Source organism: Phasianus colchicus, chromosome 14, assembly GCF_987193195.1.
Source record: "Phasianus colchicus chromosome 14, bPhaCol1.hap1.1, whole genome shotgun sequence".
NCBI lineage: Eukaryota > Metazoa > Chordata > Aves > Galliformes > Phasianidae > Phasianus > Phasianus colchicus.
In genome coordinates, this window is record NC_143449.1 from 9,375,270 (window position 1) to 9,403,151 (window position 27,882).

General features: G+C 52.5%; 3 protein-coding genes across 13 annotated transcripts; all 3 read left to right on the forward strand.

Moving 5' to 3' along the window:
• Positions 1-36: 36 nt before the first annotated feature.
• On the forward strand, positions 37-9,385 carry PRRG3 (proline rich and Gla domain 3). 7 transcript variants are annotated; one of them, XR_016471062.1, is made up of 5 exons: positions 131-3,129; positions 3,416-3,596; positions 3,717-3,927; positions 4,833-5,609; positions 6,438-6,454. XR_016471062.1 is itself a non-coding variant. In XM_031594359.2 (4 exons), the coding sequence occupies exons 2-4, from the start codon at positions 3,123-3,125 to the stop codon at positions 7,675-7,677; spliced, it is 705 nt and encodes a 234-aa protein (XP_031450219.1). In that variant the 5' UTR covers positions 37-104; positions 3,088-3,122; the 3' UTR covers positions 7,678-9,385. The 7 variants fall into 7 exon arrangements, 2 of the variants coding, with proteins under 2 accessions (XP_031450219.1, XP_031450218.1); XR_016471063.1 differs by having other exon boundaries at positions 3,755-3,927; XM_031594359.2 differs by lacking the exons at positions 3,416-3,596; positions 3,717-3,927; positions 4,833-5,609 and adding exons at positions 37-104; positions 7,141-9,385 and having other exon boundaries at positions 3,088-3,129; positions 6,438-6,598.
• Positions 9,386-9,530: 145 nt separating this feature from the next.
• LOC116229700 (mitochondrial fission factor homolog B-like) lies at positions 9,531-19,043 on the forward strand. 5 transcript variants are annotated; one of them, XM_090150208.1, is made up of 7 exons: positions 9,531-9,979; positions 11,800-12,037; positions 12,577-12,740; positions 13,011-13,123; positions 13,732-13,893; positions 16,244-16,310; positions 16,459-19,043. In XM_090150208.1, the coding sequence occupies exons 2-7, from the start codon at positions 11,842-11,844 to the stop codon at positions 16,588-16,590; spliced, it is 834 nt and encodes a 277-aa protein (XP_090006334.1). In that variant the 5' UTR covers positions 9,531-9,979; positions 11,800-11,841; the 3' UTR covers positions 16,591-19,043. The 5 variants fall into 5 exon arrangements, with proteins under 5 accessions (XP_090006334.1, XP_090006335.1, XP_090006336.1 ...); XM_090150209.1 differs by lacking the exon at positions 9,531-9,979 and adding an exon at positions 9,995-10,296 and having other exon boundaries at positions 12,583-12,740; XM_090150210.1 differs by lacking the exon at positions 9,531-9,979 and adding an exon at positions 9,996-10,296 and having other exon boundaries at positions 13,786-13,893.
• A 126-nt stretch (positions 19,044-19,169) lies between these two features.
• Positions 19,170-27,568, forward strand: CNGA2 (cyclic nucleotide gated channel subunit alpha 2). Its single transcript, XM_031594360.2, has 6 exons — positions 19,170-21,039; positions 21,201-21,308; positions 21,505-21,675; positions 23,735-23,842; positions 24,026-24,132; positions 24,791-27,568. The coding sequence occupies exons 1-6, from the start codon at positions 20,939-20,941 to the stop codon at positions 26,212-26,214; spliced, it is 2,019 nt and encodes a 672-aa protein (XP_031450220.2). The 5' UTR covers positions 19,170-20,938; the 3' UTR covers positions 26,215-27,568.
• Positions 27,569-27,882: the final 314 nt, after the last annotated feature.

Sequence of the window (27,882 nt, forward strand, 5' to 3'; positions counted from 1 at the left end):
GAGGGGGGATGTGATTGGCTGAGGGGTGGGGGGAGGCGGAGCTTTCCTCTTCCCCGCCGTCGGCGGGAGGGAGCGGCTGCGGCGGGGTGCGAGGCCGCCATGAGGTACGGGCGGGGCGGCGTGGGGCGGCAGGGGGTACTGGGGTGATGTGGGGTACTGGGGATATGGGGTATGGGGAGGCTTCGGGCTGGGGCTCTGCGTGGGGAGGGGGATGTCAGGGCCGGAGGTCGGTGTGTGTGCTGGTGGTGGGCTGCGGGCAGGGCGGGCGGGCCTGGCTGGGTGCAGGAGGTGCTGAGGGGTCGGGCTTCACCGTGGCGCCGCTGGGGCGGGGTGCGTTCCGCGGAGCTGAGGGCAACAAATGGGGCCGGGGTCTGGGCGTGGGGGGAGGGGGCCGGGCAGCAGAACGCATTGAGGACTGCCGTGAGGTGAAGCTTCGGGCCCCGCGGGGTCTGGCGTGCGGAGCGGGCGCAGCCTGGCACCGCGTGGTGGATCCTGGCACGGAGCATCGCTGGGGAGCAGGAGGAATCCCCGCTGGCTGGAGCACGGCTCTGGCGCTGGTCGGTCCCTCGTCACACCTGTGCCCTTACCTGGCGCGGTGCTGCTGCCCGCTGCTCGGACTCTGCGGGCTGGGATCGCGCGCCAGGCTTTGCCAGCACGATTTCCTCCCTTTGGCGTCAGGGAGGGGGGTGTGGGGAGCCCGGGGGAGACACAAATGTGCGACTGCAGCACCCTCGCGCTCACGGCCGCATCCCTCGCCGTTGCTGTAGCAACCTCCCGTCGGTGGGGTATTTATAGAAGAGAGCTGAGAAGCGTGGGGTGGATGGGGCTGGGTGGGTGTCTGCCGGGTCAGCCTCCAGCTTCTCTCACACGGTGGGTGGGTGCTCAGGCAGTGCTGCTCGCCGGCTGCCGGCCCTCCCGCTCATCTCACCTGGGGGCGGTCAGGGATCTGCGTGTGGAAATTAAAAATAAATACCCGTGTTGCTCACCCTTGTTGCGTGCACCCGGGCAGGCATCTCTTGTGCTTGCAGGCTTGTGTAGAGCAGGCTTATTGTTGTGCTGGAATAAACCGTCTCTTGTTTCTGACGCTGGGTGGTGCATTGGCACGGATGTTTGGGGAAAAAAAAGTTAAAGATGATGAAACTGATCATTGCTGTACTTTTATGCCTGTGGTATCAGGCTCCACGAATGTAAAGCACGCTTCATGGAGCCTGAGATCCTGGCAAGACTAGTCTTGAATATGTTTATTTCCGTGACTTGAATTCTCATCAGATGTATCAGATGAAAAAGGTGTGATGCTCATTGCCTGAGATAAGGAGTGGTACAAAGTTTGTGTGCTGTGTGGATGCTGGGGCAAGTTTTCTTTGCAGCCTGCTCTTTGATACAGAGGATTTGAGTTTCTTCATTAAAATTGACAGCAACAAAATCAGGTCAGTATCTGCTCACAGCTGACAGAATCTATAAGGGAATATGCGGCTCCTGCGGCCTGTGTGCTCCCATCAGACTTAGGAGTGTGGTTTGGAGGAGCAAGATCAAGTGTTCCATTCCTTGCGAAGAGAAATGTGGATGAATACCCAGCCTGGGGAGCGTGAGATGACAAACCTGTCACATGTAATTGTTCTGTTGCTTTCACACTGTCCTGTTTAAATCCCAGGCTAGATGTTGCAGAATTTCTCAATCTGTTTAAAAGAAACAATTATTTACTGATGGAAAGCAGCTCCAGGCATCCCCGGTCTCTTGTTGCTTTTGGTACAGAAAACATGCAGAACTTGATTTTGGCAGTGAGCGACATTAGCTTTACTGAGAAGGTGTTTGGTGAGATCTGATACCTCCTGATGTAGCAATACACCAGCACTGCTGTGTGCCTGGATTCCAGCCTTTTGATGAAATGGGAAGTGTGTTTCCTGTGCTGCTGACCCAGCGGATGGCTTTGTACAACTACTGACCTCACCCCAGCAGAGAGCTAATTGAAGCGCTTTGGGGATTACTCAGAATATCTGCAGTCCTGGACCTCAGATCAGCTCATTTTAGTTCCTGCTGTTTCTAAACTGCCTTTGCTGCTACATCCACAATACATCCCTGTGGGAGCTGGCTCAGTCTTTTGATGGAGTTGTGGTTTTGTCACAGCAAGGTGTCACGGAAGGTGAGAGATGAGTTTGGCCAGGATGGTCTGATCTGTGGGATCTTGAGTGCAGTGAAAAGACAAAGCATGGAAAATAAATGAGTGGAATTCCTCCTGCAAGCAGATAATAGTTTACTTCTTTACTGAACTTCACTGTTGCGGGATTTTTTTGGTTTTGTTTTTGAAGTGTGAAAGGTGCTTTTCTAGCAGGAGAATTGACATCCTAGGTATGCAGGGAGTACTGCTGCTATTCTGAGCTTTGCCAAACACCCTTTAGGAAATGCATATCCTTTCCTCTCCTGCTAAATAGTCAGCTTGATGGTAATGGAGAAAACAATCCAACCATCCTTACTGCAGACTGTGGGTAAGCATTACAGAAGTGAGAATTTACATGACTGCGCAATGGATGCAAAACAAGTTGATAGCTTTACCTGTATCCATCAATCCCCTCTTGGAGGGAAGAGCACCAGCCTCTTCCCACCAGCTTCCAACTCTCAGGTCATCCTGTATGCTGATCCTGATCTTCCTAGTAACTTGTATGTTTGCCTCCTGGGGCAGCACAGGTCCTGCAGGCACTTGCCCTGGGCAGCTGATGGTAGCAAGCATGCCAGGCAGAGGAAGGTTCTGGTGCCAGGTGTACTCTGTCTCCAACAGAGCATTGTTGATCACTTGCCAATTACATGTCCTTGTTGGCTGTGCCTTGTTTCCGTGAGTGGGAGACTCTTGTTGGGTGTATTGGAGTCTGCTTCTTTCAGTAGAATTGTCGCTTTCTAAGCATTCTTTGTTCTGTGAACTCAAAGGCTAGAAGATTAACTGGTTGCAAGGTTAGGCTGACAGTTTCATGGGTCTTACAGATAGCACACTGCTTTCTGCACCATTCTGACCCTGGATGGTGGAGGGCTTGGGCTTTAGTGTCTGCTGGGCTGCAATTGAAGCTGTTGATGACTCTCCTATTTTCTTTCCTGCAGGTAGGTGGGAGTCCCCTGCAGCCAAGCAAGGCAGCATGGCAAGTAAGTGTTCCTTGTTCCCCTACAGCACCACTACCACCTGTTCATCTCCAGTGGGGAAGTGTTTTGCAGATGCCTCACAAGCAACCTGTATTTTCTGGGGAGGGTCAGATGCCGTTGACTCTTATCCCTGTACATGGTCTGAGGCCCAGCCTGCCTTGTTCCTCTCTCCTCTGTGCAAGGTGGGAGGTACTGATGGGCGAATCTCTCCAGGACTGTCTTTATTTCTCTGAGGCTTGCTGCACAAAGCCTCCCCTGAGGCTTTTTGGACTGACTGACTCCTTTGCAGGCATTGCTGGTCTGCACCAAGATCTCCCAGCCATGGTGCTTGCCAGGAAGGTGGCCTGTGATTTGGGCCATGCTGTCCTGCAGCCTGGGTGGCCTGGGACACTGCAGCTCTTTCTTATGTTCCTGACAGAGACTTTGGCAGTGGTGTAATGTAGCCCCGTGCTGGAGCGTGTTGCATCTTGGTGAGTGAGTGCCTAGCACGGGTGGCCATTTGGTGCCAGCAGCTGTGAGGAATGGCCTGGCAGAATCTGGGCTGAGAACAGTAAGGGTGCAGGGTGGAAAACAGTATGTGATCTGTGAAGGGCTGGACTCAACCCTCTGTCCTCGCTTATCTGGGCAGCCTGCACAGAGGCTGCACACAGCGATGCAATGGGAACTCTAAGAGGATGGTGGTTGTGAACAGGAAGATGCTAGAGCTGAAATCTCAGGATCTGCTCAGGGTGTCACCAGAGCCAACTGTGAAGGTGGAGGCAGAGGCCAAGCTGGACAGGAGGAGAACTCCAGGGATGACAGGTATGCCTCCTTTTGTTGTCTGTACTGTGCTAGGTGGGGGAGGAAACAGAAATCTCCAGGCAGGTTCTGCCACAGAATGTACTTCTAGTCTTGTGTTATTGAGGAGGGTACCCAGTTGTTGCCCTGCCTTCTAGCACCTTCTCTCCCTTGCAGATTTTAGGTGCTGACTTGGTAGCACTTGCTTCTTGTGAAAGCTGTCCCTTGAGGTGGCAGTGCCCCCTGCCAAGCAGTTTCTGTCATGCTAACCCTGAAGGATGTGACTTGCAGGAGTGGTTTGTGGTGGTCAGCATGTTTGCCCACATGTGCTTCCCCAAAACTGCAGCCCTGGCTGCTCCTTTCCAGGCACAGCCATGTGTCATTTGGGCAAGGCAGCCCTGGGTAGAGGTATGGCTAAGCCTGTCTACCACCAGGGGCCAGCATCACCTTAGGAAACTTAAAAGGGATGGCAGTGAACTCCTGCTCCCCCAGCCTAAAGCTCTAATCTTTCCTGTGCACTGGTGCTCCAACTGGTGTGGGGAGACTTGGAGAGGCACAAGGAGTCAGTACAGACACTGCTGGGGTTTGAAAAGTCTTCCCTATGTCTTGTGGTTTGGAGATAGCTCCTGCTCAGCTGTCTGCTGTCCTGTGAGTGGAGGATCCCAAGTCAGAGAGGAGAGTTTACAAGGCTCTTCTGTCTTGAAGGCCACTGGTTTTCCTGCCCCAATTCCCTTGCATGTGGAAACTGTTTGTGCTTTCCACATAAAAAAGGGGAAAGATCAGTGACTTAGCTTCTGCTCTCCTGTCATTTCTAGGTCCTCAGGGGAGATTCTCTGGGGGAAGAGGCTCATGCCTCCATCACAGCATGTTTTCAACTGAGACATTGTTTGTGATACTTGCCTGTGTGTCTGTTTTTATTTCCATCATAGTGACCAGTTCAGCAAAGCAGGGGTCAAGTGAGTGGTATCTGCAGGGATGGAAAACCTTGCAAGCGAGATCTGCAGCTAAGCTTGTTGCTCCAAGGTGGGAATGAAGATGGAAAGAGTCTCAGGCTCAAGTGCTGAGGAGGGGAGAGTTAATAGCACAGCTTGATCAAGTCAGGAAGCCAAGGAGGTAAGGCCAGATTTCTCCAGTGAAAGATGGGACATTTGCAGAATAGATGGTGCCTTTGTGAAATTTCATCCAGTTCCGGAAAAGGTCAGGAGAAAGCCAGCCTGCCAGCCTGCTCCATCTTCAGCCAGGACAGCCCTCCTTGACTGGGAAAGCCAAGGGAAGCTGATCCTTGCCCTCCAGCGGTATGCCTTCTGTGCCTCTTGAAGATGCTTTTTCTGGTTATCCTTGTTATTTAAGGGGGGGGGGGGGGGAAAGATATGTTTGCATAATAAAGTTGGTTCTGAAGGGAAAGTCTCTGACTCACATCATTCATGCTGTTCTTCATTCACACCTCAGTGGTTTCAGCCTTCTGCAAACTCTCTCACCGAAGCAAGCCATTAATAAATCACTAGGGGGAAATGCACCTACACAGCACATAAAGAGCACAGTATCTCCAAGCACAGAGTTGCATAGCACTGTGGTAGTTTCTTATGTTGTGATATTTCCCCTGCCTTGACACTTGTGAGTATTCTCAAAAATACCTTGCTATATTATTTTAGGAGCAGGATAAGTGGAAGGTGAAGCTGAAGGAAAACATGTTGACCTCCCTGGTGGTAGGCTGCTACTGAATGTTATGTTTAATCATTTACTAAGCATCCTTTTCTATTGTATCCAAGCTGGTCTAATGGGAGACTCTGTCAGTCCCCTTACCTCCTTGTCCTGCATCTGTTCTTATTGCTGCAGTGTGAATTAGTTCATCTGGTTAATCCATTGGAAGACTGAGCCTGAGGGTAAGAGGTAAACAGGCTTCTGTAGATCAGCCAGCTGACCTGATTCATCTTACTCAAAGAATGCAGTGAGATTGGCTGAGTGGGAAGAATCAGTTGGATGTGTTTGCCTGCATACAGAAGGGCTGCCTTACGAAATGTGTGTGGGATGTGTGTATCCTGGGAAGGGTCATGGTCTGTGTGCAGTGTTGCTTTTTGGACAGCATCTCACCTTTCCTGTGCTAACGGGGTCAGTGTCCCCATGCTGGGAGCTTCCTTTTCCCCAGGAAGCCTCTGCCTGACCCTGGCTCCTCTTTCTGATGTAGTTGCCATGTAGTAAAGAGGCAGCAATGTGAGATCCTATCAAGGGCAAAAGATTTAAAAACAAGTCTGTTGGAGCTGTCCTGTGTGGTCTGACATTGCCAATTTCTGTATCTAGCATCCAGTCCCGTTGGAAGGATGTTGCTGGTGCTGCATGTCTCTGGGCAGACCCCAGAAACCCTACTACTATGTGTACTTCCTCAGCAGGCAAACTGCTGCACTAACTGAACTGTAGCTGTGGGCCATTTGGTGCTTGGGATACCTGTTTCACCAAAAGCAGGTGGGAAAACCTGGCTGTACAGAGGCCAGGTGTGGGTTTGTCGCTGTTCAGCATCTGTGCCTTGTGTGTTGCAGTGTTCTTGGGGGCCAGGAATGCCCACTCAATCCTGAAGCGTTTTCCCCGGGCCAACGGCTTCCTGGAAGAGATTCGGCAGGGCACCATCGAGCGGGAGTGCGTGGAGGAGGTCTGCAGTTATGAGGAGGTCAAGGAAGTGTTCGAGAACAAGGAGAAGACAGTGAGTTTGTCCCACTTTGCTACTCAGTGGATGTGTGAGGCACTTACACCTTAGTATGCTGTGGGTGGAGAAAAGCACAGTGGGAATGGCCTCTCCTGTTTCCTCTGTCCTCTTCATTCCACGGGCAGTATGCAGTAGCCTCACTTTTCAACATGTTTTACCCTTGCAAGACAATATTCTCTCCTCGTCATTGCTGGGACGCCCTGCACAGCTGTAGGTTGAACTGGCACTCCCCTGGCATGTATAAGAGATTTATACTGTTGTCCCCACATCTCTAGATGGATGTTGACTTTGGCCATATTTCTCCCTGCTTAATATGGGGACTGGTGGCTACTGTTGAGGTTTGTTCCCATCATCTTTTTTGCTGGGTCCTGTAATTGGTTCAGTGGGGCCACTCAGCCTTGGTGAGAGTGTTGCAAGGCAGCTGGAAAACGCCTTTTCTGTAGGCTTGGGGACAGCAGTGTTTATTGCATGTGATGGTTAGGGGCTGCTTGTCCCATGCAAAAGCACATTGGTGGTTCCCCTCTGTGTTTCTGCTGCAGATGGAGTTCTGGAAGGGCTACACCAACTCTGTATACTCTGTCAAGGACCCTGGGCACAGCACAGAGCGCTCAGATGCTATGTATGTGGTGGTGCCCCTCTTGGGAGTGGCTCTTCTGATAGTCATCGCCCTCTTCATCATCTGGAGGTGCCAGCTGCAAAAGGCCACCCGTCACCGCCCTTCCTACGCCCAGAACCGCTACCTGGCCAGCCGAACGGGACGCAGCCTCCCCAGGGTTATGGTGTACCGTGAGCGGTCACAGAGCCAAGGGGAAACTCAGTATCAGCGAGAAGCAAGCAACCGAGGGGCTGGAGACAGCAGAGCAGGGGGCACCCCCCAGCAAGATGGCACTCTCTGTCCACCAGAGCACTCGGTGTCTGTCCTCTCCAGACTGTCCAGCGCCACCCCTCCACCTTCTTACGAGGAAGTAACGGGGCACCCAGACAGTAGCAGTGGTGAGGAGACCAGCATCTCCTACAATGACCCTCCACCAAAGTATGAGGAAATTGTGGCTGCTGCTCCCACTGCAGGCAAATAGAGGGTCTGCCTCTCTCTTGCCTCTTCACACACTCATGCTCATGCACCCACACCCCTTGCCATGCCCAGAACCTTGTTCAGGTGGCATTGATATCCCTGTATCACTTGTACAACTGGTGCCATCACACAATAGCCTTACCTTCCTTACCAAAAACAACTGTCCCCAAGCAGGGTGAGAGTGGGATATGGGGCTCTGGGTTTGACCAGCCATCCCCCTTCCCCTTGCTCCCTGCTCACATAAGTGCTGCAGCAGCCAGAGCAGAGCAGCAGCTTGTTCCTGGCTCAACGTGGAGGTCCTCCCCACGGTTCATTGGATTTTTTCACTTCCCTTCAGACATAACATTTCCCATGACTAAAACAGCCTCACTGCCTCCCTGGGGTTCTGCTCAGCCTTACCCTGTGTGCATGCTGGCTCATGGACCTGAGGCATGTGTGGGGCTGGTGTTGGGACTGGTCTTATACATACCCACATCAGCAGGGGCTGGTTTGTGATGTGCTGAGACCCCAGTCCTCACTGTCTTCTGTTTGATGCTTGGTGCTCTGAAGAGGAGGCGAGGAGGTGGGAGCGGTGCTCGTTTCTGTCCCCACAGTTTGTGACTGGGGAGAAAATTCCTCCTTTGTGTGGATTTGCTGCCTGGTGGGAGTGGGGAACCCAGTCCATCCTGTAGTAACTGTAGTGATATTTGTTGTTGGGAGAAAAAGGAGGGACTGGCCAAGGAAGTGCTTTGTGATCTAGAACCCTTTGGAAAGGGAGAAAGGTTTGTGGTGGTCTTGCACGTGAGGTAAGTTGCTTTGGAACCACCAAGATGGCTGCATGGCTTTAAGCAGTGGGGATGTGCCTCCTTTCTGCAGGTGTGTGCCTCACCTGTTTGGTGTCCTCACTAGGTGTAGGATGCAGGCTGTAGATGTGCCAAACCTCCCTTCAGCCTTTCCCTAACCTCTCTGTCCTGGCTCTCTTTCCAGGGCTCTTGTCCTCCAAGCTGCTCTGGTGGGCAGAGCACATGGGCACGGCCATGGTGCAGAGGGCCTGTTGGCAGAGATGGCTGCAAAGGTGAACAATGATTGTGCCACCAATCAGGCTCTGGCAGCTGGGGATGCTGATGGGACAAAAGCAGAGCTGAATCCTGCCCTTGGAGCCAGGGCAGAGTAGAGCACGTGCTTTGCCGTGGGACCAGCGTGTCCCCTTTTCCTAGGCAGCCACTTCTGGGGTCCATGCAATGGGGCTATCCTTGCCATCCTTTCCAGTCATGTCTGATGGGCTATAAGGAGGTTCTCCTCACCAGCCCCCAGTACCAGCCCAGAACCTTGTAGCACTGCCGCCTGTAGCATTCACCCCAGCACCAGTCTCCACCAGCACCAGAAGGCTGTGGTGTACCGCAGGCTGCCCACACCCGCTGTCCTCCGTCCCAGTGATGCTCTCAGCCCGGAGCTGAGGCTTGCCCAGCATGGCTGTCCCTGGGGCAGGATACAAGCCCGTGGGGTTTGCAGCTGCCGGCACCTCGTCTGTCCCTTCCCAGGCCTTCACTCTGCCTTTCGGCCTTAGTAAATGCAGGTGATGGGACAACCTGGCAATGAGTGCCAGGGTCAAAGCTGGGAAAGACTGGAGGGAGTCAGAGGGCATTCTTGGATCCTCTGTCTTTGATGCACGGTCATTACCTTTGCGGTTTGTATTCTGTAAAACTTGGTATATTTCTGTGCAAAAAGGTATTTATTAAAAAACCCTCACTGTCTAAGCGGCACAGGGTGGCTTTTTCCCAAACTGCTGGGAGAGGGATGTGGGATGGGGCATTGCACCCCGCATCTCTAGGCATGGTATCAACTGAGAATGTCCTACGAGCCCGGCTGGTATGTGAGTGTGAGGGATTTCCTGACGGCCGGGAGGGGATTTGGGCGCACAGCTCGTCTCTGCATTCCTCTTTGCGCGCCTAAACCTCTTAGATAATCCCCTTTAAATAGCAAGACTAGGGCAGCGCGAGATTTATTTTAAGCCCTTTCAGAACTGGATTTTATGGTAAGGCCTTGGACTCCGTCCCCATTCAGAAGCTTTTAAAACCGTCATTCATCCCAAACGGATAGTTTTATCGCTGCACGCTCCACTGAGAGGCGGAAGAGCTCGGCTCCGGCACGGCGATGCCCGGGGGAGGCCGGCAGGAGCAGCGGCTGCGCCTTTAAGCCCGGCGTTGTGCCAGGAGGGGAGGGTTCGCCCCGCTGACATCACCTCTCCGCCGGCCGGGCAGGAAGAGCGGCTGCTAACAGGTTGAGAAGTTGCTTTAAACTGCAAAAAAAAAAAAAAAAAAAAAAAAGTAAGTGCCCACTCCCACCTCCCTCCGCCCTTTCCGCCAGCGGGGAGCGGGCGCTGCGCTGGGGCAAAGCCCGGCTGTGGGGGGCGAACGGGGGGGCTTTGGGAGAGGAGAGCAGAACAGAGTAGATCTGCGGGCACGAGCCTCAGGCTGGGGGTGCCAAGCTGTCTGGGGCGGAGGGATGCTGCTGCCCCTCCTGTCCGCGCCGGGAGGGGCGGGAGGTCCCTGCGCAGGGCAGGACGGGGGGGTCCCCTCCGCTTCCTCCCTCTTCAGCGCTGCGTCCCCCGCACTGCCAATGCGAGGAGAAGCACAGCGCGGAGGTGGGGATTCCATCGGCGTGAGCAGGATTGCTCGGTAGCAGCTAGAGAAACCCCTGCAGAAAGTTAAAGGCGGAAATCCGGCCATTTAAGCTCTTTCTTATGGATTTTGACATTTGTGGGTTTTTGTTGTGTGTGGCTTAGATTGTGAGAGCCCGCTCCTCGCTCCCCTCTCATTCCTTTTCTCCTTGGGAGCTGTGGCAGTTCCGTAGGTGATTAGGACATGAACCTCTCTCCCCTTTCTGATTTATCGCTCCTCATATGCTGCTTTCCCAGAGAGAAGGATGAGAAGACAGCGCAGGGCGTTTATATCTCTAAAACCCCGAAACCGGAGGTGGAACCCTGTGCTTGCCATGGCTGCGGGCCGTGGGGCTGCGTGTCTGATACAGCATTCCGCTGCGGGAATGGCACCTTTCTGGGACAGTCCCAGGACTCGGTGTCGGGGCCGACCCGATTTGCAGGCACGGGGATCTCGTTCCTACACACATGGACGCAGCAAAGTGCCGCAGCTGATGACGCTGGGCAGGCTTCTGTCCCTTTAATTAAAAGGTTTTTAATGATGGAGGAGGAGAGAACAGAGTGAAGTGATTACTGTTGGCGGGGAGCCGCCCTGGTATGCCTGGAGTTACAGGGCTGCTGGTGCTGTGATGGGATTGGTGCTCTGGGGCTGCATCTCCGGCCATGTGTGCGGCTCCAGGAGTGCTGCTGCTGCTCCCGGGGGGTGGGATGGGGATGGGAATGGGAATAGGGATGGGGATGGGGATGGGGATGGCAGTAGGGAGCCCTGGCTGCTGCCAGCTGGGAGTGGCTTGCTGGGCTGGCAATGCAGCGTCAGAGCACAGGATGCTAAAAATAGAGCCCGACGTGATCAGAGCATGCTGAGCCCCTGCGTTCTGCTCCTCCCCTCCTCCCGTTCTCACTTGCTGAGCTTTGAAGAGGAAAACGTCCCCTTCCTGCAGTGCTTTGGGCTGTGCTGGGGGATTTTGACTCAGAAGCAAAGGGGGATTCTTCTGTATTTCGAGGGCAGAAGGGAGGGCCAAGGGGTCTGTAGGGGAATGGGATTGGCTGCGGTCTGGAAGAACCCAGAACAGTACAGCAGTAATGTTGAGAACAATAAATCAGAAAGCAGAGAGTCAGAGGGACTGGGGACCTGTGTCCCTGCTGTGTCCTTGCTGGAAGAAGCTTCCTTTCCCTGTGGGAAGATGGTCAGTGTCTGACACCACAGCCTGAAACAAAGTCCATCCCATTCAGCTCCTTGGTGTGGATCCCTCCAGGAGATGGGCATGGATGCAGTACAGCTCTAGAGGATACTATGGTGAAAGTGTGTGTGGGGACAGTTTAGTTCTTCCATCCCATCCTGCTGACAGCTGTTCCCACCCCATGCCCTTGCCCCTGCCACCTGAGCTCCATAGGACTCCCTGTTCTCCAGCACATCTCCTATGGTTCTGTTTGTTGTTGCTTCTGTGTGCGTGTAGATGCCTTAAGCACGTGTTTTGCCCGGTGCAGGTGTCACTCAGCTGCCTGTGCAATCTGGGGAAAACAAACAAGATGTGGCAACTTTTGGAGCAGAAAGTGAACGCAGTCCGCTGTGACCTGCTCTTCACTGAGGACATCAATCGAAGGATGCAGGTCCCCAACAGACTCACTGTGGCAAATAGCTTCAGCCCTGTGGATGAGGAGCCCATGCCTGAAGGTGTACCCCCTTCCTTTCCAACACACATCCCTGTTAGGATTTCACTTGCAGGTAATGTACTGGGTTTTTTTGGGGTGCCTGAAGTTTGGCGGGGCTCTGTAACATTGTAGGGAGAACTGTTTTCTACAGCGCTCAGTGGTTTGCTTTGCAGGAGAGGAAGGAGTCAGATATTGTAGTCACCTTTCTTCTGGAAGGTAGTGTGGGAAGGTGGAGATGCCTAAGGATGAAAGGTGGATGAAGGTGACTAGCAGAAGGCAGGAGGGGCCTTCAATCCAAAATGTGAGGAGTGAAATCTGGAGGCATCTCCTTCCATGTCTTCCAGTTTCCTCTCAGTTTTGGGGATGCTGAGACAAACTGCTCTCAAACCTTGCTTTCCTGGAGTGGTACATCCAGTTGATTTCCATTCCACATCCCTCCAGGCTCTCTAATTGCTCACATCTTCAGAATGTGGCTTTTGATGTACATCCATTAACAGTGGACATAGGGCTGACAGCACTATGTGAGAGAATCTCTCTTCGCTGCTGCCCTGAGGACAATGGGGCACGTTCATTCTTGCTGTTTCATTCTTCCCTCTCTCTTTTCTGTGGAAGCATCAGATGCAGATCTGAGACCCATCCTGCTGGACCAGCAGAGGAATGTCCCCTGCACTGAGGTGTGCGTGTCCCTAGACTCCTCGGCTCAGCACTTTGCACTGGGGGAGCTTCCTTTTATGCACATGGCTGGCAGATCAAGTGCCCAGAATCGCAGACGACTGGTACTGTTAATGAGAGTGGGTGGGCTTGCATGTGTTGGCAAAGGGAGCATGTTCCCTGTGGTTGCTTTGCTCTGGAAGTCCAGGATCACCTTACTGGGCTGGGGCTTGAGCAATGCCCCTGCCACTGAGGGCTTTTCATGGGGCACAGGGCTGGCTCTGCCTAAACTGAGGGTGGTGGTGATGGGTTGATGATTGGACTGGATGATCTTAATGTCTTTTCCAACCTTAATGATTCATTGTCTCTAATGCATCTGTGTTTGATGCCAACAGGGCCACCACAGCAGCAGGTCACGGCGGCAGAGCCAGCACAGCAGTGGATCACGGCGGTCCCCAAGTGACAGCACCCAGCTGGCCTTGCCCAGCCCAGCCCTGCACCATGAGCGGTGAGCATGGACCTGGAGTGGTGCAGGGTGGGTAGGGACCAGCATCCGTGGGGTCGTTGGTGCCCCAAGATGGGGGGGGGATCCAAATCAGGGCTACTCTAGTCTTGCATGAAGCTAGTTAAGAGGAAAGTGTCCTCTGGCATCAGTAAGGAGAGGTTTGCTGCCACCTGAGGCACATGGGACAGCATGTCCCCACTTGGAGCTTGGTGGCAGCGCTGTGGGTCCTTGCCTGGCTGTTAGGTTTGCAGCCAGGGTGAGCAAAGAGCACGTGTGCTTTTTGTGAACAGTAATGTGGTTGATATCATGGTCTTTCTCTCCAGTGGAGAAAATTCTTGAGCTTAATTCCAGAGCAGAGCTATCTTCTGCCTAGAAGAAAGCCTGTCCTGGGCTGGCAGAGAGGCGTGGTTGTCACACTGTCATTGCTGCCTTTGGAGGATCCAAGTGACTGAACCTGGGCTGCTGGAGGAGCTCCTCTCACCTGGAGACACAGAGATCTGGGTGTTGATGGCATCGCCCTGTGGTGCTCAGAGCTGCTGGAGGGACGTGGGGCCTGTGATTGTGCTGTGTGAGGCCAGGCAGTAACCACTGTGGTTCTGTGTGCATCCCAGGCTGGATACCTGCCCCCCACCAGCTCACAGTGCTCCACTTCCCCTCCTTGCCAGGACGGGCAGGATCTATTCCATGCAGAACATCTTCCAGACCATGTACCTGCTGGGCCAGGTGCTCTTCCACCGTTTCCAGAACTCTCTGCGAGACCCAGTGCCATCCAGGTGATGTTGGCTTGTCCTGAGCCACCTCCCTGCTGCTCTACATAGACCTAGCTTTGCCTTGCCAAGGCGGGAGCCAGCCCTGAGCTTTCTAACCTCACAGGACATGGCTGCTCCAGCCCCTTCTTCTTACCTATACTGCCAACTCTGGGTGCCTCCTGCTTGTTTTTGTGCCACCCAAGGGACCTAACACCTCCTGGGACACTTCTGGGTTTCAGCTACTCTTCAGTGCTACTCTTTCTGCATGCCTTGATAACGTGATGGAGAGAAATGTGGGAAGGGAATCAAAACCCAGCACAGATGGCCCAGTCTTGATCCTGTCACCAAGACACCTCTCCCATGTCCTCACAACATGCATGACAATCTCTTGTTTGCTCTTCAGTCACCTTTTCATAGAACCATCTCCTATCCTGTGTTGGAAGGGACCCATAAGAATCATTTAACCCAAATCCTGCTTCCACACAGAAGCACCTAAAAATCACAGAATCACCAAGGTTGAATTATCAGAATACTAATGATTCTCCTTGAGTGAAACCTCCAGGCAGATGGGGAGGAGGGGGAGCATCCATCATCCATGCCACCCTGGCACATGGTACCTTCCCTCCCCATCCGGAGCAGGGCTGCAGGCAGCAGAGTTTCTCTCTGCAGGCAGTACCAGGTGATGGCCAGCGCACTGCTTAAAAGCAGGGACATCTTCAAATGTGGTGTTTTTTTTTAGCTTCTAAAAATTTGGTTATTGCACACATAGACCTTCTCCTGTCTGACGTGGAGGAGTTTTAGCTGTGATACTGTGGAGGAAGGAACTTAGAGAATGGGGTGAGTCCTGAGTTCTCCCCAGCTCTCCATCTCCCTTTGGAGCCAGGCAACTTGGAACGCCTTTTCTTGGTACTCTGCATCATATCAAATGCATGCATTCTTTTGTACTCCCCACAACAATAAAAGAAGTGACTGAGCTCACTTGTTTATCCTGAAATTTTAATGAAGAAAGCTCTGCCCTCAGAGAGAGGCTGCAATACTTCCATGGCAGTGACCTCTTGAAGAGTATGAGTCATCAGAGGTAATTTCTGTTCTCTACTGTAAAGGGTGTTCACTTGTGTCAATGGGGATTTTTCAAGTAAAAGCTGCAGGAAGTGTCCAATTTTAATGGCTTTGTACTTGGTGAAATTGGATATTCTTTCTGTTGTGACTTTCATATTTACCATTGCTGCGTGGTAAATTACGTGGATGCATTGTCTCATGAGTGTGTTTTCAGGCCAGTTCCTCGAATGTAATGAGTGAGTTCCCCAGAAGAACTCACTCAACCCCATTAACCCATAACATGTCAGTGAGGGCCTGTGGCAAAACATAGACTGGTTTGAGTTGGAAGAGACCCTTAAAGGCCATCAGATTCAATTCCCCTGCGATGAACAGGGACATCCACAGCTCCATCAGGTGCTCTGAGCCTGACCTTGAGTGTGGAGCATCCACCATGTGTACAGGAGAACTTTGGAGAACAGGTGTGTACAGGAGAACTTTGGATTACAGATGAGCTGATGGAGTGCTACCCTATAATGATGGGAACAACAGATGAACATGGCAACTCTAATTTTTCAGCGTGGACCTTCTTTATTTGTGGCTTTGTGCTGTAAGCCCTGGAGCAAGGTTGTATCTGCAGGAGATGCTCATCCATGGCCTCTGTCCCTTTGTTTTCGGAGAAGGAGGGAAGCGATGCATGGTTGGAATCCTTATTTATGCTTCTGGTTGCAAATAACATTTGCTGTGAGGGCAAAAAATGCCTTTTGTGAGGGAAGTATTGGAAAGGACCAAATCCTGGTGCCAGCAAACCCAGGCAGGCTGGCACATAGTCAGATGACAGGTCCCCCACTAGTAGCTGCTTCCTACCCACTGGGTCCTCTCTTGCTGGGTAAATACCATCCCTCCATTTGGGCACTGGCTGTGGGACCTCTGTTTGCCTGACTTGCTCTAATGATGGTTTATCCAATCCTCAGTGGATTCCTCTGGCTATAGGAAATGGACTCTGGGTAAATATGTTTTCTCTCTGTTGGGTCTCTAAAGAAACTAAGCATGTGGTTTTCCTGTTGCTTGTTGTAGCATGTGTTGAGTGCTTTGTTGTGACCACTGCGGGCTGCATGGTGGAGGTATAAGCATGGTGGAGGTATAAGCATGATGGGGGTACGAAGAAGTTGCTAGATGCCGTGTGAGCGTTGTTTCCTCTCTCCCAGTGCTGCATGCTGACAGCACGACCTGGCTGTGCACACAGTGCTGCATGGTTGGGCTCCCCATGGCAGTGCCATGTGTGCAGGAGGGTAACTGCACCTCCTGAACAGTGTGCATCTCTGTTTTCCTCCCGCAGCTCCCAGGAGGTTGGCGCAGCCCCAGAGGAGGTCATCGTGGCTGAGGCTGCAGCAATGAAAAAGGAGGTGAGAGAAGTAGCGTAGGGCTGCAGGTGTTTCCTAGGAAAGCTGCAGGAGGGTGGCTGAGGGTGCTCCAGGGCTTGTTGCTAGGTCCTGGTTTGCTGGCATTGCCAACTAGCCTTGGGTGGTGATCCTCACTCTGCTCTCCTTGCAGCTGGCAAGGATCTCGGAGCGGCTGTGTGTGCTGGAGGAGCAGCACAAGGCCTGGCGGAAAGAGGAGCCCCTGGTGTACTCCATGCTGCTCTCTGCCTGCCTCGTCAACACCTGGCTCTGGCTGTGGAGATGACTCTGTGCCTTGGGCTCCCTGACCCACCCTGGGTGAGAGCAGAGAAAGGATCCTTGCTCACTTATTGTGGATGGTAAAACTGTGTGTTTCTTCTGAACTTGACCTGCTTCTTGGTATCCTTTAGGATCTGAGGTGGAACCATAAAGCTGGACTTGGTGCCACAGCAGCTGGAGATGGATGACAGGGAGTGGTGGGGTGGGACAGAGAGCATGGTCCAGTGTGCACAGTCCCAGGGCTGGGCTGTGTTTGGTGTGTGGTAGCAACTATGTGGCATGTTTGATGGGGTCAATGGTCACGTGGGAAGCTGCTGTGGAAAACCCAAGCCTCATAAGAAATTTGTGAATTACACAGGAGGTATTTGTCCTGCATAGATCAATGGGAGAGCCTCTGCCCCTTGGGCTGTGTATTGGAGGAGGCACAAAGCCAAGTGTTAGGTTTCTGTGGACATCAGGTCCTGTTACAATCTTAGGCCATGTTGAACTGGTCCCCTCCTGTGTCACAGCTTGGATAACTTAGTTCTGCCTCCATAAAATTTCTCAGCCAATTCATAGAACCGCAGAATGGCTTGGATTGGAGGGGAACTTTCAGCCCACCCAGTCCCAGCCCCTGCCATGGGCTGGCTGCTCCCAAACAGCTCAGGCTGCCCCCCCCATCCCACCTGGCCTTGAGCACCTCCAGGGATGGGCACCCACAGATCTCTGGGCATCAGCACCAGTTGCTGTGGTCCCTTCTTCAACTTCTACCCCAAAAGCTTGTGCAGAGTGTTTGGGTGTTTTTGAACTGCTGCTAGGTTTTCTTTGTTTCCCTGAGCAACTGTGTGAGTTGTCCTGTGCCAGGGCAGCCCCTGCTCCAGGAGAGGGGTGGGCCTGGAGGAGCCAGGGGCTGCCATCTGCAGGGGAGTTGGACCAGATGACCTTTAAAGGTCCCTTCCAACTCAAACAATTCTATGATTCTATGGTCTCTGCTGTGGCACCACCTCCTCGGCTCCTGTTGTGCTGGAGGCTCTCAGCAGTGGTTTTGCAAGCACTCGGATCCCAGGTGGCTATAAGAGCACTGCTGAGTTCTGGACTCTGGACTTATCCAGGAGCTTGGCTTTTTCCCAGAGAGATGTACATGGGAAACCTCCCCAGGGTAATTGTAAGACCTTGTAATAACAGCGCAGGCAGCAGACAGGCCATGGACAGTTGCCCATTTGGGCAGCAGTGGTTATCTGTGAGATTGCCAGTGCCAGAGGGCAGGATCACTCCCAGTCTGCTGCCAAGTTGTAACTTCAGCATGGTACAACAGCACAGGTGAGGGGAATCCTTGGCTCAGGTGCCAAAAACCAAGCCCAGTTCAACAGCTCTGCTGTTTCTTTCCTTCCTTGATGTTTAGGAACACTTGGATTCACAGTGAACTGTGGTTCATCCAACACATCTGCTAGAGTGGTGCCTGCAGGCCTGGGGCAGGTGTTGGCAATAGGACTTCTCTGTCCCACCTATAAATGATTGTAGCTGGATCTGCAAATCACCCAGATGTCTCAATGGCTTATTTACAGACATGGATGCTTAGCTGTTCCCTGCCTGCTGCTGCATCAAGTCTGCATGGCTGTAAATCTGGCAGCTGGACATTTACTAATAAATAACTGTCCCACAAGTAATTGCAGGTCTGAACCTGTGGCTGATGTCTGGGTTGAGGAACAGCACTGGGATTTACTGCAGGTGAGAGCAGGAAGGGGGTCTGTGGTGCTGTGTTTAAGGGATGGCAGCAGGGCTCCTGACATGGCTCAGGGATGTGGACAGGCTGGAAATACATGGAAGTGAGGTGATCAGATGGGATGTGTTCCTGAAGGCTAATTATTGGCAATTTGTATTGGGTAGAAGGTGATTTTTTTGTCCTGGTTTCAGCTGGGACAGAGTTGCATTTTTTCTTCATAGTGCCTGGTATGGTGCTGCATTTTGGCTTTGGGCTGATAACACACCGATGTTTGGCTGTTGCTGAGCAGTGCTGCAACTACCAAGGACCTTTCAGTCTTCAGCTTCTGGCACTGTGCTGCCAGTGAGGGGCTGGGGAGGCACAGGGAGATGGGAGGGGATGAAGCAAGGACTGCTGACCACAGGGGTGTTCCATACCACATGGCATCATGTGGAAAGCCTTGGCAGTGGTGGGGAGCTGGTGGAGCAGCTGCTGCTTGGGGACTGGTGGGCATTGGTAGGTGGGTGGTCTGCAATTACATTGTGCATCACTTACTTTGTAAATATATGTTATTATCATTACTGCTTTCCTTTTTCTTCCTTTTCTGTCTTAGTAAATATCTTTAACCTCCACCTATGAGTTCTTTGTTTTCTTTTCCCTGATTCTCTCCCCCCTCCCACTGGGGGGAGGTTTGAGCAAAGGGCTGTGTGGTGCTGAGCTGCTGCTGGGTCAAATCCCAGCCCTGTGCCTGAGGCTCAAGTCCTTCTTTAAATCTAGAAACACTGACCCATGAAGTGCATGTTTTAATAAACCCTATGTGTGCTGGATGTGTCTTCTGTGCCACCTAATCCTGGTTTGGGGTGGCTGAGGTTTTCCCCCTTGGCAGCAGGACGCTGCCCCGCTCTTTGGTGCATCTGCAGTGCATCTGCAGATTTCCTCCTTCGTTGTCCCAGGCAGGTACATGTGGGAGAGCTGCGTGTCCCCTGGGAAGGCTGCCACAACAACGTGCTTAGAATAAGAGGCAGCTCGTGCAGTCTGGCACTGGAGGGAGGTGTGTGGTGTGCACCAAAGGGACAGAAGCAGCGAGGCTCCTGGAACTCTCACATTTTTGGAGGGGGCTGCAGGCAGGGAGCAAAAGAGGTGGGAAGGGAGACAAGCTGCTGCCACTGCTTCTGGCCTGTTGCTGGTTCTGTGGCATGGGGACAAGGGGAGGTGGTGTGTCCCTCCAGTGCTGCTAACCGAGGCTGCAGAAGTTCCACATCTATTCAAGCTCACTGCTGCCAAGATTTTCAGTGAGGTGGGGAATGAGGCTTGGTGAAGAGAAGGTAAAGTTTTGGTGCTGAATGGACCCTGGATGCTGGTGCTCTCAGATCACACTTGCACGATGTGCTTGAATCTGTGCCCATGGAAAGGACTGACCCAGCTTCAGTCACTGCACACATTTGGATGTGAGTAGGAAAGAATGAAAGTTAACCCCTTCCTTATTGTCTTGGGGTTGCAAGTGTTCTGCCAGCTGATTGTCAGAGTGGGTCTGTGTGCAAAACAACAAGGAAGACACCAGTGACAGGCTCAATTCAAGATCATCATCAAACTCTGCAGCTCTATTCTCTGGGATTCCTGAGAAGCAAATGTGGCTTCCTGCTGCCTGAGAAACAGGTAACTGGATGGAGGGGAGGGAGGGCCGGGGGGGAAGAAGGGGATGCATGGGAGGGAGCAGTGTCCCTCCTCCCTTTGATCCCTGGGTACAAAGCTGCTGTGGCTGACTACTCTGACGCACACTATGCTGTCTGGGGCATTGAGGGAGCCCAGGGGCTGGGAGTGTGCTGCAGTGAGGGGGGACACACACTGTGCATCGCCTGTCCTGGATGCTGTGGGGACCCCTCACACGCAGGCTGTGGTGTTTGCTGAGGCTGCTATGAGGAGATGCCCCCTGCCAACTCCTGCTAGCTTGCTGGAGGCCTCAAGGGACGTCAGACTTGTAAGTAGGCAGTGTTGGCATCTTGGTAGTGGCTCTGTCACTGTGGGGAGGTGGCTGGGTTTGTGGGCAGCTCTGCGTGGTCCCTGACCAATGTGTGTGCATAATGGTGACATGGGCAGGGCTGTGCAAGGCATTACCCCTGAGCATGCAGTTCATCATCAGTGAGATTTGCTGTGGGAAAGCACTAGTGACCTGTCCCCAGGAGCCTGCTTTGCCCATGTGCCTGTGGCTGCAGGGTGGTGGAGGGGCTCAATGGGCAAGCTGCTCAAATGCAAGGGTCTTGTACATGCTAAGCCCATCTTGTGCTGCTGTGTGAACAGCATCTCTCCCCTCAGTGGCCATGCTCTCCCATCCCTCCTGGGGGCTGTTTTCTCACCCTTGGGCTGTGGGAGAGCTGCAGCTTGTCACTAGGGCACAGTGCTACGGATGCTGTTGCCCTGGCAATGGCTGAGGAGCCCAGGTGGTGGGGAGAACATCTTTCAGGGGCAGATGTAGGGCCTCCTGGGGAAAGTGCAATGCCTCATAGGGCTCTGCAGTGAGAGCTACGTGGAAAACGTGGGGTGGGCACATCTCTTAGGCTTTGCCCCTCTTTCCTCTGGTGCTGTACCATAACTCAGTGCTCACACCATACACTGCCTGCTGCCTGAGCTCCTGCTCTTTGCTCTTCCTAGGTCCCTGGGGCAGCTCGCTGGAAGGATGATGGCAAGGAGTAACGGCCTGCAGCTGCCTGGCCCCTGCCCACCCCTACCAACCAGAGCCAGGACTGATGCACAGAGCACAGAGCTCAGCACAAGCAGGTCAGGATGGCTCAGGAAAGGGTGGCATCGGTGGAGCAGGGCTGAGTCTCAGGGCACAATGGCACACCCCAGCTGTCTGCTTCTCCTGGTTCACCCAGTAGGGTGTGGGCTGGCACTGAGATGTGCAGTGAAGCCATGGCCCTCCCTTCTCCCCACTGCAGGACCCACTCGACCCAGGATGAGACCTTGGAGCTGCGCAGAGGAACTCCTGCATATGGGGGGGAGCAGCCAGCTGCCCCCCCTTCCCAAGGCAGACCAGCTCTGGCCAGGTAGCGGTTTGGGGCCAGGCTGCAGGGCAGGATTGGGTCCTATGCATTTCCAGAGCATGGAAGGAAGCTGGAAAGCTGTTGCACAGGCTCTTGTCTGAACGTTTTGTGCCTGGCTTTGACCTGGCTTTTGTCATAAACCTTTGCTTTGCCCTTGCTGTGTGGGCAGCTCCTGACTCTGCCTCTCTCCCCCATTTAGGATTGTCAGGCTTGTGCTGGTGCTGCGGGACTGGGCCAGCAAGAGCTTGCAGGAGGAGCAGCAGAAGCCAGACCCCTTCCTTGAGCGCTTCCAGGGTCCTGAGCTGCAGACAGTGCCTGCTGATGCCAGCAGTGATCCAGAGGATGAGGAGGCCGAGGAGAAAACCAAAAAGTAGGGCCCTTCCCTGTGACGCAGCCTCCCTGGGCTGAAGATTGGCCACAGGCGATGCTGTGTCAGCAGCAATGGGAGAAGGGCAGGTGTCCCACGGGCAGTGGGCTCAGCTCTGCCCAGGGACAGGGGGTGGCAGCAGCGGGAGGGCTCCGCTGTGCTCTGCTGGCATCTGAGCCAAAGTGGGTCTGCAAAAAGCTGTACTGGCCAAGGAGGAGCCAAGGGACGTGGAGAGTCCACACTGGATGCCAAGGCAAGCACAAACCAGTGGGCTCCTCCAGCCTCATTCATCATTGCAGGAGGAAGGGAGATGAAGGGAGTGCGTTTTGCTGCCCGTCTCCCCGCCTCCGAGGGCAGACACCGTGACGGCAGCTTTCTGAAAAGGCTCATTCAGACCCAGTGCTTTCATCTCCTCACTTCGCACTGCCGGTGAAAAGCAATAACCTGGCTTTTCTTCAGCTGGCTAATTAAGGGGCAAAGCTCACGACTAGTCTGGACCCTACCATTGTACACGGTAATTAAAACACCAAGAAATGAATCCTTTTCTATAGGAGGCAAGTATCTGAGCCTTGTATCAAGGCTGTTACTAGTCACGGGAAAAAAAAAGTGCTCTGCCCTGCGAGGTGAAAAGGAGCTTGTTAATTACTGGAGGGAGAGGAGCTGATGTGTGCTGAGAGGGCTGCTCCGTGCCTACGGCTCCCTGGGAAAAGCTGCACTCTGCACGGTATCTGCAGGGGATGGGACAGTAGAATTTAGTGCCATCACCCTACGGTCTGTAAATCCCTGCTGAAGGGATAAGATTAAGGTCCCTGGGCTGGGGGAGGTGTGTACATTTGGTGCTGCCCCACAGACTTCAGAAGGGGGACAACTACACTCCTGGGGAGATGGTGGCATTGGTGACTTAAAGCTGAAACTACCAACATGATTATCGTTGCTATTGAGATTATTAGTACTTGTGATACAGGTATTACAGCAGTGCTGGCTGGTTGCAGGTAAGTTGGTATTTCCCAGATGCCAGTTACCTTATGCCTCAGATTGCAAAGGGTCCCTTTCTCAGAAAATGTTTTAGCTGCACATCGATCCTGTCCCGAGCAAAACACAACTGTTTACTCCTCTAATGTGGGGAGAACCACATGGTTGTCCAGAGTTGCACCCAGAGGGAGAGTGAAAGAGCACTGCTGGCCCTGCTCTGAGCTCCAGTCCCACCTGCACACCACTGGTGGGGGCTTCAAGGCACACGTCTGCTTCTGAAGCTGTCGGAAGCAGCAGGGTGAGCACAGAGAATGTGCTGGCAAGTGGGTTGTTTTTCCTATTGCTGGAGGGAGCTTTGCACATTCCAAAGCTGGAAGGGAGGTGAGGATGCAGTGGGAGGTGTTTTGCCCTAGCAGGTGGTGGTGGCTGAGCCTATCAGTCCAGCTGCAGAGTTCCTGTTCCCCAGCTCCTCCAGTGCGATCTGGCCATGGGAGCACATGCATCTTATCTCAGAACCCCAAGATGAGCAGGATCAAATGATTGGGAGCAGTTCAAAGAGGGCTGAGCAGTCTGCAGGCAGGCGGTGTGGGATGGCAGCTCTGTGATGCCGGCCACTGCTCTGGGGCTTGGGCAGCCCCATGGTGCTCCCTCTGGTGTGCAGCAAGCTTTCCTTCCCGCTCTAATTAATCTTCTTCTCTCAGATCTATCTGGCTCCAATCCATGCCTCATTTAGGAGAGGCAAGGTCATCTAACAGAAGTTTTCTGGTCACCCTCTTCTGTACATCTGTTTCTGGCTCTGCCTCTGCAGCTCACAGAGGCCACCTGCTCTGCCTTGCCATGCTGTGGTTTCTCCTCTGCTATGCTAATGAGCATTACTTTGGGGATAAAGGAACTTAAACAATGTGGGACATTTTTACTTATCACTCCTGGGACTGGATTTAGCTTACAGACTGGCAGTCAAGCTGCAGCTGTTTGATCCAGGCTAGTGCAAAGGATGAAGGGGATGATGCGGCTGGTTCCTTCCAACCCTATTTTCTATGTTTAGCCCTTTATTCACACATTGCCAGCCCTGGCCTCTCTCTGCTTCCAGGAAGAAATGGCAGTCCTTTGTGGTGGACCCTGCAGGGGACTGGTATTACCGCTGGCTGGCCGTCATTGCTGTTCCTGTCCTCTACAACTGGTGCTTGCTTGTGGCCAGGTGAGCTGGGATGTTGCAGGGCTCCTGTCTCCTCTAGCCCTCATCTTCACCTCCTTGTTGTGGCTCAGGTGAGGCTCAGACAGCTGGTGCTGATGACTGTGGGGTGGTGGGAAGCTAAAGGAAAGAATCACCCTACGTTTGGTTGGAAGAGAGATTTGTTGGTCTCACCACCTCATCCTGCAGGGCTTGCTTCAGTGACCTGCAGAAGACTTATGTTGTCCTCTGGCTGGTGCTAGATTACATCTCAGACTGCATTTACGCTGGGGACATAGTGATCCGCCTGCGCACAGGTGAGCATCCTGCCTTGTGAATGCTTTGCTCTAATATCTTAAAAGTGGAGGGACCTAATCTATAGCTCCATTAAAAGGAGTGTTTTGTCTGCCTTGGTTCTCACTAGTATGAAGCAAGTCTCCAGAGAAAGAGTCTAATTTAAAGATCTGAGAAATGAGGTAAGTTTCAGAATGAAAGATTAATCATCCTGGCTTCCAATTTCACCTTTGAATAATTGTACAAAATTACCCACATTACTATCAGTATTCGGGCAGAGTTGAATGTCTGTATCTCTGATTTTGCACAAGTTCAGCTAGTGAATTATCTACATGGAAAAATGGTAGTATTTAATGCTCTTGGAATGGAGGAGGTGGCTGTACACCTTCTGTCTGGAACTGCAATAATTTCTGATCTGGAGAAGGAAAACCATGGTGTTCCTATTTCTTCCTGGAACAGAGTGAATTCCTAAGCATTATCTTTACTTGGCTTTTCCCAAATGCTTGATAACAAAAGCTTGTAAGCCACCCACCTGGCTTACAGGTGGAACTGGTAATGTTTGGAGGATGGAATATATGCATTTGCATGGCGTACCATGAAATGTTTATCAGAAGTGCTTACAAAGCTTGCCGTAGAATTTAACAAAAGCCAAAATAATTCTCTCATTCCCTTCTCTGTTAGGTTTCTTGGAACAGGGCCTCCTGGTTAAGGACCTGAAGAAATTACGGGATAACTACATCTACACCTTACAGTTCAAGCTGGATGTTCTCTCCATCCTGCCCACAGACCTGGTGTACTTTGCTGTGGGACTGCACCGCCCTGAGCTGCGATTCAACAGGCTGCTGCACTTCTCCCGCATGTTTGAGTTCTTTGACAGGACAGAGACCAGAACCAGCTACCCCAACATCTTCCGCATCGCCAACTTGGTTCTTTATATCCTGGTGATCATCCATTGGAATGCATGCATTTACTATGCCATCTCCAAAGCCATAGGCTTTGGAGAAGATACCTGGGTCTATCCCAATGTCACAGACCCTGAATACGGGTATCTCAGCCGGGAGTACGTCTACTGTCTCTACTGGTCTACACTGACTTTGACTACCATTGGAGAGACCCCTCCTCCTGTGCGCGATGAAGAATACCTCTTTGTGATCTTCGATTTCCTCATCGGTGTCCTCATCTTTGCCACCATTGTGGGGAATGTAGGGTCCATGATATCCAACATGAATGCCACCAGAGCAGAGTTCCAGGCAAAAATTGATGCCATTAAACACTACATGCAGTTCCGCAAGGTGAGCAAAGACATGGAAACCAAAGTCATCAAATGGTTTGATTACCTGTGGACCAACAAGAAGGCAGTAGATGAACGGGAAGTCCTCAAGAGTCTTCCTGATAAGCTAAGGGCAGAGATTGCCATCAATGTTCACCTGGAGACGCTGAAGAAGGTGAGGATCTTCCAGGACTGTGAGGCAGGTCTACTGGTGGAGCTGGTGCTGAAGCTTCGCCCTCAGGTGTTCAGCCCAGGGGATTATGTTTGCCGGAAAGGAGATATTGGAAAAGAGATGTACATCATCAAGGAGGGGAAGCTGGCTGTGGTGGCAGATGATGGAATAACACAATATGCTTTGCTCACTGCAGGCGGCTGCTTTGGTGAGATCAGTATCCTGAACATTAAAGGGAGCAAAATGGGCAACAGGCGCACAGCCAACATCCGTAGCTTGGGCTACTCTGATCTTTTCTGCCTGTCAAAGGAAGATCTGATGGAAGCGGTCACAGAGTATCCCGATGCCAAAAAGGTCTTGGAGGAACGTGGCCGGGAGATCCTTAGCAAGGAAGGCCTGCTGGATGAGTCAGCTGAAGAAGAAAGCATGGAAGGGAAGAGTGTGGAAGAAAAGCTGGACAGACTGACCTTGAACCTGGACACACTTCACACTCGCCTTGGACGCCTCCTGACAGAGTACAATGATGCCCAGATGAAGCTCAAGCAGCGCATCACTGTTCTGGAGTCCCAAATGAGGCAGCAGGATCTGGAGGACTTCTTCTCAGATAGTTCAGACAGTCTGTCTGAGGTTGAGGGTGAAGCTACACCTACTGGGTTGCAATGAGAGGGTGCAGATCTCAGCTAGATGATGTCTTGCCTTGTGCTGAGGCAGTTTCTATTTCCCGTGGCTTTGACTCCCTTGACAGGACTTCTCTCATGTTCTCAGCATTGCCACTGAGTGGCAGCTCCTGAGATGGCTCCAAATCAGGCAGCTGTCCTAGCTCCTCCTCAGTCTTGTTTCATTTCTTGTGAAACCTCTGACTTGGGTCAGTAAGAAGAGAAGGGTGGCTAATGCCACTACTGATGTTTCCTTCCAGCTTCAGGAAAAGGTCTCTGTCAGTCACACTTCTTCTTTTTGCCTTAGTAGAAAGTGGGATGTGAACCTTGATGGGGGAGGGCATACCTGGACTCAAGTGAGAAAGTCAACTTGTGCCTCTCATATCTGCAGACAGGGAAGCTTGTCTGGGTCACTGTCACCCCATAAGTCATCTCCACCTCTTATTCTGAGGCTGGGCATCCAGCTGGAAGAGCAGGCAGCTGCCCACTGTTCTTTCTGCTGTATTCAGAGCTCAGCCATCAAATTGCCCCAGCACAGACACCTGGATAGCCCAAGCATCTCTCTTACCTGGCAACAGCAGTCCCTCCTGCTCTCCTGCTGCAGTGCTGGAGGGATTTCTATTTGGACTACAGAGAATTCGGATGATGAGTGCAGTGTGGAGGTGAAGACTGCTCCTTGTTGAATGACAGCGCCTGTTGCCCTGTGAGAGGAACGAAGATAGCAGCTGTCTCTCATCTATCTAATGATGGCTGGATGTGCCAGGAAGGGTATGACTGAAATGACATATTTTTAAGGAACAAAGCGGTGATAGGACCCAACTGTGCCCATATTTGCTTTACTGTGGGTAGCTCAGAAAGAGTGTAGAACACGTTTATTTTCTTAGGCAGGAGGTTTTCTTGTAGTCGGTGGGAGTTTAGGGCCAGTTGCTGCCTGGAGAAATGAATGGCAGTCATGGGGATAAGTGTGCAAGGACAAAAACCTTAAACCGTCACTGCCACCAGCAAAGCCCTGTAGGCCCATGGTGCAAGCAGGTAAGAGTGGCCATGCAATCCCTGCAAGCTCAGCACTTCCAAAGAGGAGGCTTCCAAAGAGGAGAAAGCTTGTTAGAGAAGAGAATTCTTGGGAAATTCATGTGCTGGGTCAAATTCAACTCATAGTTTGGCTAAAATAGTGGGATGACAAATGAGGGCATGGCAAAGCACAAAGGCTCATGGTGGAAAACGTTTGCTTTGTCTTTTCTTTTCCCTCCAAAACGAGCCCAACTTCCTTTATTTTGGATGATTTTCTGTTCGAAATGAAATGGCCCTGCGGTCTGGGATTTCTGGGAGAGGGAAGATTAAATTACCAAAATTAGAACATGGTGCATGATAACGTTTTTTTTGGTTGCCTCGATGAAATATGGGAGGGGGGGGGTCTGTCAGATCTAAGCTGATTGTGGTTGGTGATGAACCGTCTTCTGCTCTGACTTCCCCTTTCGCTACCAAACCCTCGGCTCCCGGCTTCTCTCTCTTCTCAGACCGAGCGCCGTGAGCCACCCCAGGCTCGGGGAGACGGGAGGGAGGCTGCGGCTGCTGCGGTAGGGCCGGGAGAGGGAGCTGTGAGCCGCGGAACCGCCGCACGGCTCCGTACTGAAGAGCAGAGCGCCGGGTTTGCTTTTCTCTGAGCTGGGTTTGC